This window comes from Brachionichthys hirsutus, unplaced genomic scaffold, assembly GCF_040956055.1.
Source record: "Brachionichthys hirsutus isolate HB-005 unplaced genomic scaffold, CSIRO-AGI_Bhir_v1 contig_818, whole genome shotgun sequence".
Lineage (NCBI taxonomy): Eukaryota > Metazoa > Chordata > Actinopteri > Lophiiformes > Brachionichthyidae > Brachionichthys > Brachionichthys hirsutus.
In genome coordinates, this window is record NW_027180573.1 from 60,111 (window position 1) to 73,357 (window position 13,247).

A 13,247-nucleotide genomic window follows, 5' to 3' on the forward strand; every position below is an offset into this window, starting at 1 on the left:
TCTGGTCTGTTTGTGAGGTGTGAATGGTTTCCGAGGTGGGAGGCGCTGAGGTGTGACTGCTGCTGCTGCGCTGGCCTTTCCCGCTCTCAAGCCACTGAGATACAGCTTAGAGAAAATAATGCTGAATCAATACAAAGCAATAGTATCCACACACTGCAGTGAATATCAGACTGATGGAGAGGGAGGTGATGTGTGTGCGTGAGAGAGAGAGAGAGAGAGATCAGCTGAAGCTGAGCAGGTTTCCATTCAGGGAATAATTTTAGCTGAGCCTTGGTGTTTGGGCTGCTTGGAGGGCAATTAGCTTCATTGTATTAACTCAGCAAACACGGCCATTCTCTCGGCATGATGAATGAGGCTGTTTGTAGGTTCGATGAAGTGTGTGTTTGCTCCCCAGAGGCGTCTTTGTTTCCACCTTTAATCATTACTCAATGTGCTGCAGAAATATAATTCACAAGGAGGGAATGTACAGTGTACAGCCAGGGCCGGCGCTCGCGTCCGCCTCTCCTGTCTGGAAGACCGCAACTGATTTGTCTCGGCGGGCCAAAGTAGAGCAGGAAATAAAGAGTCCGAAACCGGCAGGAAGAGGAAAACAAATAATCATATTGCAGCTTTTAATTGCTTTAAATTAGTCCGATAATATCGGATGCCTGTGTAAACGCTGGCGCTATTCAGCTCTCGTTTTGAATTATACACACGATGCCTTTCTGGCCAAACTGGTAAAGTCATATGAAGCAGTTTCCTAGGAGACGTTATTGTGAAAGATGAAGCCAGGAGTGTAATCGCTTGTACTTATGCTGTCCAGGAGCAGTCGCTAATCACTGAGTAATGGAGCTCCAACAGCAGAATTGAGCAGGAGATAACCTCGGCTAATTGTCATTTCCAAAGTTACTGTTTTTTAGTGGCGGCGTGCATTCATTAGCGCGCTGGGAGAAATCAATGCAGGAGTGTGTCCGAGCCCAAGGTCTGCTTCTGCAGCTACGGGGAAGCTTTAATGATATTTATTTAAACCGTTTCCTGAGATTAGCTGTCAGGCCCCAGCGCACTGAATTAAAAATGAGGTCATGAAAAAGATGGCATCAATAACCTTGAAATAGACTGCCTTTTGCTTCTGTGCTGTGCCATTTTCTCTGTGCTGCCCCCCCCCCCCCCCCCCCCCCCCCAACTGCCTGCCTTGCATTTCATGCTGTTTCTTTCATTATACAGGTCAGCGCCTTTTAGCAGCTCCTACATATTTAAACTTCCCGGGTTCCTACATGATCTTTTGTTACAGAAACATGATCACATCTCTCAGTCTCTGCTCATTTCGGTCTGTGACAGATTTCTAATATCTCACCATGCTTTGGCACTCTAATGTAATTGCACGACAGGGTTGGTTTGGGTGTGGGAGGGAGTTTGTGAGGGAGGGGGGGGGGGGGGTATCCATGGCAACAGAGAAACTATTTAGAATAATTTGCTATTTAAGATCTCTGAGGTTTTGGGGCAACAGAGGAGAGTGCAGATGAGGGCTTTTGGATTAGCTCACTTCATCTTAAAAGTATTAGATGTTTGCCAGATGTGCCGTACAGAGTAGAGTCTGAGGTTTGTGAAATATTCTCCGGCTCAGATCATGCAGATATTTGAGTGTTTTTTTCTTTTCTTTGTCTTTTTTTTTTTTTAAAGACAGATGCACGCCTGTTCCAATTTTAGTCGACTAGATGTTTTATTGATTCAGCCTTTATTCATTCCTCCTGGTATCGATGTTCTCCTATAGTCGCTAAAGCTGCTCTCCAGATACAAAAATACTTTTGCTACTCGTAATTACTATGAAACCTTGATGCAATCCTCACACCGAGAATTACAAAAGACGGTTGGGAGGAGAGAAAAAAGGCCGGCCGTATCTTTTTTTTTATTTTTTATTTTGCTGTATCTATCTCGCTGTCATCAGCGTATCTCTGCTTTGCCCTTGATGTACTGCAGATACATCAAATACGGCGCGTTACACTTACGCTTGCCTTTTCTAATAACACAACTCAAAAGGCAGATTCCAATTCCTTCTGACTCTTGTTCTTAAATGGAGGGTATCATTGGGTTACACAAACAAGCCCGCGGGCGAGAGCATCACCCTCCCTGCATTTTATTCCCAGATCTGAGGGAGCAGGTTGGGAGACAAACACAAAGCCAGATCCGAATAAACAAACGTAAATAATTAAATACTGAGAAATTAAGGGCATGAATAAAAAAAAAAAAAAAAGCTGGGGAAGTTGCAATATGAGAACATTGTTTCACATTGTCAGCATTCCTTAACACACCATAAATATGTCTCAACATGCTGTCCACATCAAAAGGCAGTTCTTTGTATAGATGTGACTCTCCTGCTGAATGTGGACCGAAGCGCCGGTGGGAATGCAGCCAAAAGAGCTGCATATTCTTTTCACGCTAAAATAGCAGGCTGCTATTTTAACCTCCGAGAGCTGGATGGTTTCCCCAGGACATAATGCTTCATTGAGCATTCGGTGATAAAAACATATTTTTTTGCCGGCAATCTAACAAATCCCAATATTGGGCAATTTCTTCCCGTGGAATTTAATCAAAAGGTCCAAGCTTTCTCTCCCCAGTGGCGATGAGAAATCTCAAATTACGGCTCTGATGTGTGGCAGGCAATTGACTGTATGAGAATCTATTCAAGTCCACTGAGATTAATAACTAGTTCAGTGTAGCAAATTCAATTAATGGCGTTCCTGCAGAGATTTCCGATGGTCGGGTGCCAAAGTGGAGCATATGCTGCACACTCCAAGTGTTGAGACATTAATGCAGGTTGGTGCAGAATAGTGCACATTTATTTTTGAAAGAGTTAGCACTCGAGGCTCACACCTGCTACGGCGAGCTGCAGCAGCGGCTAATGAGAGCAAACCCTTAGGGGAACACTAGAGGTCATATTCAATCTGGTATTTTCAATCTTGACAAAGGACTTAAGTTTTTCATACATTCCTGCCCTGCCCTCCCGTTTGAGCTGCATGAATGAGGGTCACCTCAAGTGGTTTGGCTTTGAGACAAAAGGGAGGGTTTGAGGCATGAATCCAATGCAGAGGGATCGACTGCAATGCAATGTTTATCCCTCTGCTGGCATCTGGTCTCTCTCTCTCTCTGGCAGTTATTGTTTTGCTGTGACGATGCTTAATCACAGCATTTAGAATGGATTTTAACAAAAAAAAAAATTCTCACAGCCTTGTGAAAGTAAGTTATTTTCTTTTCCCTAAATCTTTCTGCAGTCCCCGAGGCTCGTCTACCGGCTCTTTAAATAGTTTCTTTTTCTTTTTTTTTTAAGCATAGAACTGCCCTTGTGATCTTAACACAACACCAGTTCAAATTAATTTCAGCACGGAGGGGGGGGAAATTGTTAAACTGGAACAGCCTGCGGGCTTTTTCCAATTATTTGGTGACTGAGGCATTTCTTGGATTCTTGTACACTGCTTGTTCCTGTAACACAACACACGCACACACGCACACACGCACACACACACGCACACACACATGCACACACACACGAGCAGCACATTGCTGATAAAGCCACCTTGTTTGTGCCAAGGTTTGTTTTTTCAATCGACATGCTTAGTTAACAGTTCTGTGTTTTTATATTATTTATGTGTTATTGTGTATGTATGTGTATATATAAATGTGTGTACAGTATATGTGCACCATATATGTGTGTGTGTATGTGTAAATATGTATATATATGTACACACACATGACCATAAAAGTCTATATGTATACTGGTTTTTGTTATTTTATTTATTTAATGCTTTACTGCATTTTTTTTTTTTGTCATCATCAATATGTAAAATGGCTGCTTAAACAAAAGCCCAGTGATAAATTGGCATGAGAGGAAGTTAAGTATTTATTGACCTCATAAAAATGTTGCCTCTCCTGCTGTAATGAAAAAATTCCTTCCTGGAAACGCCTGAGAGCAGAACGCGCCCCCTAGTGACCGGCATCGTGAACTGCACCTGACAGTCTCAGCTAATGTCCCTTGCTAAGCTCCACTCCTTCCTTAGAGGAAATGGGTACTTATACGTGATGGTATGCTATTATGAGTGCTATATGACGCGTCCGTGACTAAGTTATGTACACACTGCTTGAAGGTTTATTATGGCGTCACTCTTTTAACAGAAGGTTAGAAACGGACGAAGGCGTGACGAGCGTTGTTTCATCATTCATTTAATGATGATTTACAACATGAAACTGTGACGGGTGTTTTACCTTGGAAGTGAAAACCCAACTTTTGTAAACAAACCTTTTAATCGACTATCATTTTCCTCTCATAGCGTATTAAGCATAACAGAGCAAATAGCTCTGACGACTTGTTTTTCTTTTCTCGGCCCACATGGCATCTTAAACGTTCCATTTGGAACTATTTAAGGCTGCAGTCATTTCCCTGGGCTCAGCTCATACATTATCCACCACACAGCCCCCACCCCCACCCCGTATAGACATTCCATAAAGCTGACCCAGGCCAGGCAGTCATCTCTTTCCCACAGATCATTGTGATAGTCAACAATGATGTCAGCTGTGATACTCAATATACCATATCGAAACACACACAGTATGTACTCATCGTGCAAGTGGACATTTGCACATGCTGAATATGGAGAAACTGAATGCTCCAGTTAGTGGAACATTTAATCAGCCTGTCTTTTCAGTGCAATCATTTCTAATTATAGAAAGCCTGAGAGCCCCTTCCTTGTTTGTAATAAACGCCACTGCTGGAATGTTTAAGGATTCTTCATTCTTTCATTCCGCATCATCTGTGGTCTTCATTAATGTTCCATTATCCCCTCTTTTGCTCTGTCTATTTTGTGCTCTCTTCCCCTCTTCTCTTTCACAACCCCTTTGCTCTCTGTCTTTCCAATAAGTCACATTTAATAGTACATTTCCTTTCTTGGCCTGGGGCCTGGTGCCAGACCAGCTGTATGAAATGTAGTTTCGCCGCTTTCCCTGCCAGCACTTTTGTTCAGAGGAAAAATAACACAAAAAAATCCCACAGAGCCTCTTGAACTCTCCAAGGCTTCTTTTTTTTTCCTTCTTCCTTTTGATGAGGAGGCAAAACAGCTCTTGATTCATTGTTTGTTTTACTGCCATGTCCCTTAAAAGGAATACTGCAACCATCTCTTGTTGTTACACGAGAAGACCGTACTTTTTTTTTTTTTTTCTCGTGACTGAAAAAGTCTTGTTTCTGTCTTTCTTTTTATGGATTGTTATTTGAAAAACTGACAGAGGACCTGGAGAGATGTGCCGAGGATCTTGTTGAAGTCTGGAGCATTGTAGTCGTTGAGTTTTCTTGCTTTCCTCTTCCACCGTGTTTCTTATTTCTGGTCCAGTGCCAAATTCCATTTTCTTCACAGAGCAATAAAAGTCTGAAAGTTTCCCTTGCTGGTTTCTTCATGTCCTTATTTTACACATGGGTGTTGTTATGCTATCCAGGTCTTAATGATCACATTAGTTATGACATCAAATACAGAAGATTGACTTGGGGGGGGAGTATTCTGAAAAGAAATAACACGAGTCAGAAATAAGTTGAATGTTCCTTGTCACTTATGGATTTAATTAAATTGGATCACATGCAGCTATTCTGTATTTAGTCACGTCAAACAGACATATTATAAATTAGTGTGCAGCTCTAATGTCTTTAACCGTTTTAGGGCCATGTGTGAACAATCACATTAGTGTAATATATAATCGCATGCTACGAGGCTCCTTTAAATATATGATTTCAATTTAGCCAGACATTTCTGCCCACAAGCACAACAGACAGGCATTCTTTTGTCTCTTGGTTAAACTAAACCCAAATGTGATCTGCCTCAGCAGGACATAACTGGTTATTCATAAACACACACACACACACACACTTTCGCTCTCTCCCCCTCTCTTTCTCTTTCTCTTTGGCACCAGTGAGAACTTGGATTTTCCCAAACTGAGATTAATTACAGTAGGATTGTTAATAGTTTCCAGGTATTGAAACAAGGAGGTTTTTAAAGGTGACTCATGTTCCTCCTAACTGTGGCAAAGCTGCACCTGCAGCCGTTTTTGGTTTTGCTGAACAAAATGCTTCAGCAGTTTATTGTATTTTCAACTCTTTGGTGTGGAAACCAAAAGAAACAACGTGGTATGCTTTGAACACCCCCCCCCCACCACACCCGTTGTGTGTTCGTTTCAATCTAAAATTGATGTTGTTGGCAAAAAAGCTTTTGTTTGCCTGTGTTGAAGCTAAATTAGTAGCTCTGCCTCAGACACATGACGTGACATGATCACAGCACGAATTCATCTGCATTCCTCTCTTACTTTCCCAGGCTCCTCCTTCCCTATGAGAGGCACTCTAACGGCGAGCAGGACAAGCCCCTCCCACTGAACAAACCAAGGAAGCAGGAGGTTGGCCCGGAGAAGGCTTCAGGAGCCAAAGCCAAAGGAGCCGGGGCCAAAAAATTGAAAGGCATCAACACTCCCAAGCCAGAAAGTAAAAAGGACAGAGGGGAGACCGTGAAAGGACAAGAACCATCACCGGTCAGTGACGGGCGTCTCTCAGCAGGAGTCCTTCTCGCCCTGAATTCAATTTAATTTTAATCTCACTGCACTCTCCCCTGAATGCTTCACCCCGCCTTGAATTCCTGCTATCTTTGAAATTGCCATCTCTACTTAAGTATAGACATATATTATTATTATTTATTTTACTCTGAGGACTGACTCTGGCCCCTTTCCGCACGCAGGATTCCCACAGGAAAGACGAGAAGCTGTCCAAAGTCATTAAGCAGGAGGCGTCTCTGAGAGACAAGCCGATTGTAATAGAGGAAGAGGAGCTACACGTCACCCTGAAGAAAGAGGAGTCCTTGGCAGTGGAGCAGCCGCTGTCACTCTGTCCCAAAGAGCCAGGATGCAGAGCCCCCCATGCTGATCTACCCCTCCACACGGGGCCTGGCCCCCAGCCTGAATGGAGGCAAATTAGTGAGGCCCTCCAAGCGAAGCTGTCATGTGAACAAGTTGAAGGGAATTTCATTCCTAAGAACCCCTACCTGCCTCACCGCTGGGATCAAAACAAGCCAGCCGGACACGTTGCTCTGCCTGAGCCCTCCTCCAGGGCCAAAGACTCCAGAGAAAGTCACGGTGGCAGAGTGGGGAAGGTGCTGCCCATGTGCAAGCAGGAAGGCAGGCAGTGTCTAGACTTGATCTCAGATTCCTTCCCAGAGAAAGAAGACTATGGTATGATGAAGAAGGAGTCTGCCCAGGGCCCCACACAGATGGCTGCCTACAGCAAAGCCAGCCAGGGAGTCATGTCTCCTTTAGCCAAAAAGAAGCTCCTCTCGCAAGTGTGTGAGTCCAACCCTTTCTCCTTCACTCCTCTGCAGCCTCCACCTCCTACAACTACCTCCTCTCTGTCGGTCGTATCGATAGCGGAGAAGGAGACGAGAAAGGGTGAGGAGGAGGCGGTGGGACAGGGGCACGGGTGTGTTTCGGACAGCATCCCAGAGGTAGCGCCCATATTCAGGCCGTCGGTCATCCAGCATGTGCACAGCGCCAAGCCTCAGCAACCACCGTCGCGGGGCGGGGCGGAGAGGAGCGCCGCCGCCGCCGCCGGCGGAGAGCTTTCGGAAATCTGCAGCAGCAGGACAAGCCATCACCTCCAGCCTCACGTCAATCCGCCATGGCAGCCCTATCTCCCCCAAACCCATGCGAAGGAGGGCGCGGAGAATGCCGGGGAGTCGCTACTCCATGGTCCGGGTGCGCACCCCCGCAGCTACGCAGGTGACTGCTATTCCTCCCCTCACCTGCACAGTCTGTACAGGCAAACTGAGAGCTGCCTGAGCCAGGAGAGGATGGCCGGCTTCCCCAACGGAGAGCGGCGAGAGCACAGCAGGGACCGTGAAGGCAACCAGGGCTTTGTCTGTGGCGGGCTGGACCGGGAGGGCTTGGCCTACAGATCTCACTACAGTGACAGGACTCAAACACACGGGGGGGGAAAGAGGGAGGCCGATGATGAGCCCAGAGACTACACAATATCAAAGCCTCTATCTCAGAGGGTCTCCTCCTTCTCCAAGCCCTCCTTCTGCAGTCTCCCGTATCCCATTTTGCACCAGGGTATGGATTCCCACCCCAAGGCGTGCCGAGTTCCTCCAATGACCATTTCTTCTCCGAAACAGAGCCCCGCGGAGTCATTGCAGTCGTTTCCCAGCCCAAAGGTTTCGTGTGACTTGTCCCTCGCCAGCTCCTGTCGAGCCAGTAAGCGGAGCCTAGTGGAACTAGAGAGTGAGGAAGGTCCAGAGAGGAAAGTCCGCGTGGTGACTCCGATTCACCCTGCTGGCTCGATCCGCCGCAGCGACCCGGAAGAACTCAAACTAGCTGAGCCGGCCCACGCCATTCACCTTAACAACCACCTACCTGAGGGCCACCCGACAACTACCTACCCCCCACACCATGCCTCGCCCTTCTACCCCGGTATGTACCCCCCTGGCAGCCTGGTTTCACCAGGAGACGGGCTCCAGCAGCACCCGGGCCTCCAGTACCTAAAGAGCCAGTCAGCGGTGTCTCCCCTTGTACCCCCGTTAGCGTTCCACTCCATGATGCTCCACAGGCAGCTGCTGGCCACCAGCCCCAGCCCACACCACTTCTACAGACACCCGGGCGGGGCAGCCCTGTACGGGGACCTGCTGCACCACCTGTACCCGCTCTCCACCCTCCCGCCACCTCAGCTGTCTTCGGTACATCCCAGCACCAGACTGTGAGGGGGGGGGGAGAGAATGATTTATTTTCACCCCCTCTTCTTTGTCATCCTCATAAACTTGTTCACCTTCGTCTTCGTCTGTACGTTCCTCTTGCTCTGGGATTGTGGCTGAGTTAAAAAAAAAAGACAGAGTATAAAACTTTGACTGATTACAAATCGATAAACTCGTCAGTCACGCAGAATGAAAATTCCATTTCCTTTTTTATTTGTGTACACATTTGTTTATATACTTTTGCACTGTTTACCAACACTTACTGTATCTCTTTTATTGTCGTCGTTGTGTCTTTATTTGCACAATGCTCACAAATCGGCCCGTCGCTCTCGGTCACCACGAGTCGAGTCCGTCGCTCTGGATGCGTGAAAAGCAGAGAAAAGCCATTCGTTTGCTGCGTCTGAGGGCTAAACTTTTTCTGCTTAAAAAAAACAAAACACTAAAAGTAACATGACAACATAAATAAAAAAAACTCTTTATATAACTAGGGGTGCGTTCGCCATCGCAAACTATGTTTAACAGCTGTGCAGTGCATTATATGACACTCTCGGCAGCCAGCGGTGTTGCGTATGTTTACATGTCTCCGGGCTGGAAGCTGCTGCTGCTGCAGCAGGTCCAGCAGGACTCCGAGCAGCAGGCATTCACACTCACCGCAGTGCTGCGTAACATTTCATTGTGACATTCAGAGGTGCTGTGCGTAACAACAGATGTACTGTAGACTCAGTTCACCCGTTTCCTCTGTCGGATTGTATTTCTGTTCGGATCATGCAACAGAGCAGTTGTCGTGTTCAATCTGTTGACAAATCATGAATGTTTTTTTTTTTTTTTTAAGTTTAAAGTTAATGAAAAGCCGTTAAAAATTTTTTTACTGCCTAAATTGAAAGTAGGCTGACCCCAGAACTGTTTTGTGAGGAGTAGACCGTTGCCGCAGCTTGTGTGTGTGTGTGTGTTTTATGACTGTAGAAGCAGCATAATGAAGCAGCTGTCTGCTGTGGAATGCTCAAGAAATCAGCATTTCATCTTTTTTGTTCCTGACTTGAAAAGCTCTTTTTTGTGTGTGTGTGTGTGTGTGCGTGTGTGTGAAAAGACTCTTTTATTCAGCACACTGAAAAGACTCACTGTATGATTTGATAGGAATGTTGTCACTTAGGATATTATTGCTTTTCAAATATCTGTGCCTTTCACAATCGTGGATTAGAGCTAACACTACAGTAAAGGTTTTCTTCTGTAGCAGAGTATGTATATCTATATTACTGTCACTCGTACAAAAACTATAAGGCACACTTCGCATCAAGCGCCAATCATGATAGGTAATAAAATAATACATTTAAACAGTTACGCTTTAAGCTGGTTAATATTTGTGCTTAAATACATATATGTACTTAACAGTGTCAGGGAGTCAATCACAGAGGCGTAAATGATTTACTGATAGTCTATATTGCAAGTGCGGGGCGTGTGTGCTCAAAGCGTTCTCCTGCAGAGATAAAAACAAAAAGGTACCGTGCTCTTTGGCCCGCGGTGGAAACGCAACACCTGCTCTGGCTTTACAACCACTATAGTTTCAAGGATCCAGGATGGTTGGAAAAAACGCCGTCGCCATGTCTGCTGTTCCAAAAAAAAAAGAATATGATTGAACCTGTAAACATATGTATTTTGTTTTACTAAATACTTTAAACACGTTGATTTCAGATTAAGTACTGTACATTTTTGTGCGTAGGTTAAACTAGCGTCAGCGCTGGCTCCTGTACAGAATATTCATAGGGATCAAATCATGACGGCCCATCTTTTCTTGTCTTACTTCCTGTGTAAATAGCACTGTAGATAGTACTGCGTGGTTGTTATCATATAAACTGTTATACCGTAATCTGTAAATAGTATTAAAAGCAGTATAAAATGTCAGTTACACAATTTAGCCGTGTCCTTGCTTGTTCTGTTTCAAGGTCACTGTGACGTTAGATTTAAACCAACACTACACCTTGACTATTAAGATACTTTTATTTGCTGTCGTCCCCGTCCCCCCCACGTTGTTTTCCATTCAGCACATCCTGAAAGTGTTTTTTGATACAGTTCCCATCTGTTTACCAATCACCCAGCTGGCGAGCAAGAAAAAAATAAGGACATTTTGTATATGATCTCCTGTATATTTAATTAAAAATATTTTACTATCTATAAGTGTTTCCTTGGTTGTGTTCTTTAACTGCCAATAAATCACTCTGTTTAAGACCAGTGTGGCGACACAAAAGCAGTGTTTTGCCCCCAGAGGAAAAGCCTTTTGAATGGGGTTTTAGTATTGTAATACCATTATCTAACTACGAGCTTCCACCCGTCTTAATCTTCACAACAGGCTGCGTCTGGGCTCCAAGCCAGAGAAGCCTCTTCAGTATTTGCTGCAGTGGAAAAAAAAAAGTGCTTATGCATGTATTGCAATGGGATGTGTGCTGGACTGCTATAAAAAGCTATACTTTGACTTTTATTGCCACCCTCTGGTAAACCTTTACCATGAAAAATATGCAGTGATACTTTCAAGCTCAGCAAAAACAAAGCAGCCTCGCCAGGGTAGAATGTAGGTCGTTTTATTGCATCAGCAATAATAAGATCAAATAGAAAAAAACCACACACACACACACAGCCTGGAGAGAAATGCACTTTTTTGAGAAACAAAAATAACTCCAATCTGTTTTACATTGTACTACTCGCATTTCTCTGCACAAGGATGCAATTAAAGTACTCGTACTAACGCATAAACATTGTGTGGCTTAATCTAAGTAATTCTTGAAATGAAAGGAACATTCGGACGACAGGAAGGGAGACGATAGAAGAGGAACTAAGCTACAAACATGCTCATGCTAGTGCTGTCGTGTGATTTACAAATGCAAAGACAAAATAAAAGACAGTTTTTAGACATAACTGGAAATGAGTTTGGCTCATTGTTGTGGTTTTGATCACACTGAGACTTTTAAATTCTTTGTTAGTCATAAAGAAGTTACTTATAAGCTATTCACAGGTGACACATTTTACTCTGGCTGTATATAACTATAACTATAAAAAGTTAATCTGAAACAATAGACAATAAACCATCATGATAGTAATGTTGACTTTCCCTCTCTTCACAGTGCTTAGCCTACCTGAAAATGTTTGGGATGCAGGAATACTGTAATCAGTTTAGCCATAATCATTCCGCATCAGCGCGCAGTATGGGATTGAGCCAAGGACCTTCCCTTTATTTCCAGGTGTATACAGTAGAAAATCAAAATGACTAATGTGTTGGTAATAAACACAGAACATAGAAAACACACTTAATATTGAGCGGCTCCCCTTTTGTAAAAACCATTCTCGGTTCTTGCAAGGCTTAAACTAAATCCTCCTGTAATCCGCCTCTCCCAAAGTCTTCTACATCTCCCTCTCTTGATTAAACACAATTTAGAGGGGGCGATTAAAAAAATGGGATTGTAGCTTTCACCATACTGCTTCATTTGGCTAGGCGGTATAAAAAGTAGCTACCCTAATGCTTTGTACACTGTGTAATTATGAGGTCCATTCTTCAACATGTGGTCGTTCACCGGCTGGCAGTATTGCTTCAGTTCAAAAACACCAGGCCATTCATTATGCTCGCCACTTCAGAGACTCTTTCATCCAGTTGTGTTCATTGCATTTATGTTAAATTATGTTGGACATGCTGTGCAGCCACTGAAAACCAATGTCAGTCCATTAAGGACTCTGAGAAATGGAGAAGTCACATTAGTGCTTGCAATTGCTCCTAAACTGCTGTTCCCTCAAAATCTGCTATAGTGGTCATAAAATTGTCACAGTGAGTGGAACGAGTCAATAGTTCCAAAAAGGAATGACCTGTCCACAACGGCCCGATGGATCAATTCCAATCTGAGTGCTTTTGCAAAGGCTTCTTCTTCTCCTTCAGTCCCGGCTCCAGTGTCCATTTTCGTGCGACTGATGATGGCAGCGCTCAAGCCAACATAGAGATCTAATTTAATCTGAGTTAACCATACAATGAAGTTTCTACCAACACGTCGACCACCTGTCCCTTTTGCTTTTGGTCTAGGCCCAACGTACCCTGTCTCATCACTCCACAGCCAAGAGATGGCTAGCTTAGTTTAGCATGCAGCAGGGGGAAAAGCGCTCGTTTGGCTCAGCCACACTATTGTCAGATCCTCCAATAAACAGCTAATTCCCACTAATTACATTATTAAAAATTAAGTACCATGCTCTAAGTTTTTAGTCAGTATTAAATGCATAAATAAATAACTTGTATGGCTCAAGCCTTTCTTGGCTGTGGCCTGAAAATATTTTTGGACAGCTTCACATCTCGCCTCCAGACATGACAGCGCTGTTACTCTTTTCCTCTTATCATACAAGCGTTTAACAATTCTTTAGAAATATAATCACATTACCATTACAGAGGAACAGCCATATTAAAGAAAGTAGGTTTTTCCATTAATGCTCCCTCGGGTCAACTGTTGCTGCAGCCATTTCCATTTAGTGGCAATGACGGGA

General features: G+C 44.2%; 1 protein-coding gene across 1 annotated transcript in view; it reads left to right on the forward strand.

The window, feature by feature from the left end:
- Positions 1 to 8,747, forward strand: part of LOC137916012 (AT-rich interactive domain-containing protein 5B-like) — a 62,819-nt gene extending 54,072 nt beyond the window's left edge. The window contains exons 9-10 of the mRNA XM_068759136.1: positions 6,324 to 6,534; positions 6,738 to 8,747. Of these exons, the coding sequence (XP_068615237.1) occupies positions 6,324 to 6,534; positions 6,738 to 8,747 (2,221 nt within the window). The remainder of the gene's footprint in view (positions 1 to 6,323; positions 6,535 to 6,737) is intronic.
- The last annotated feature ends 4,500 nt before the right edge of the window (positions 8,748 to 13,247 follow it).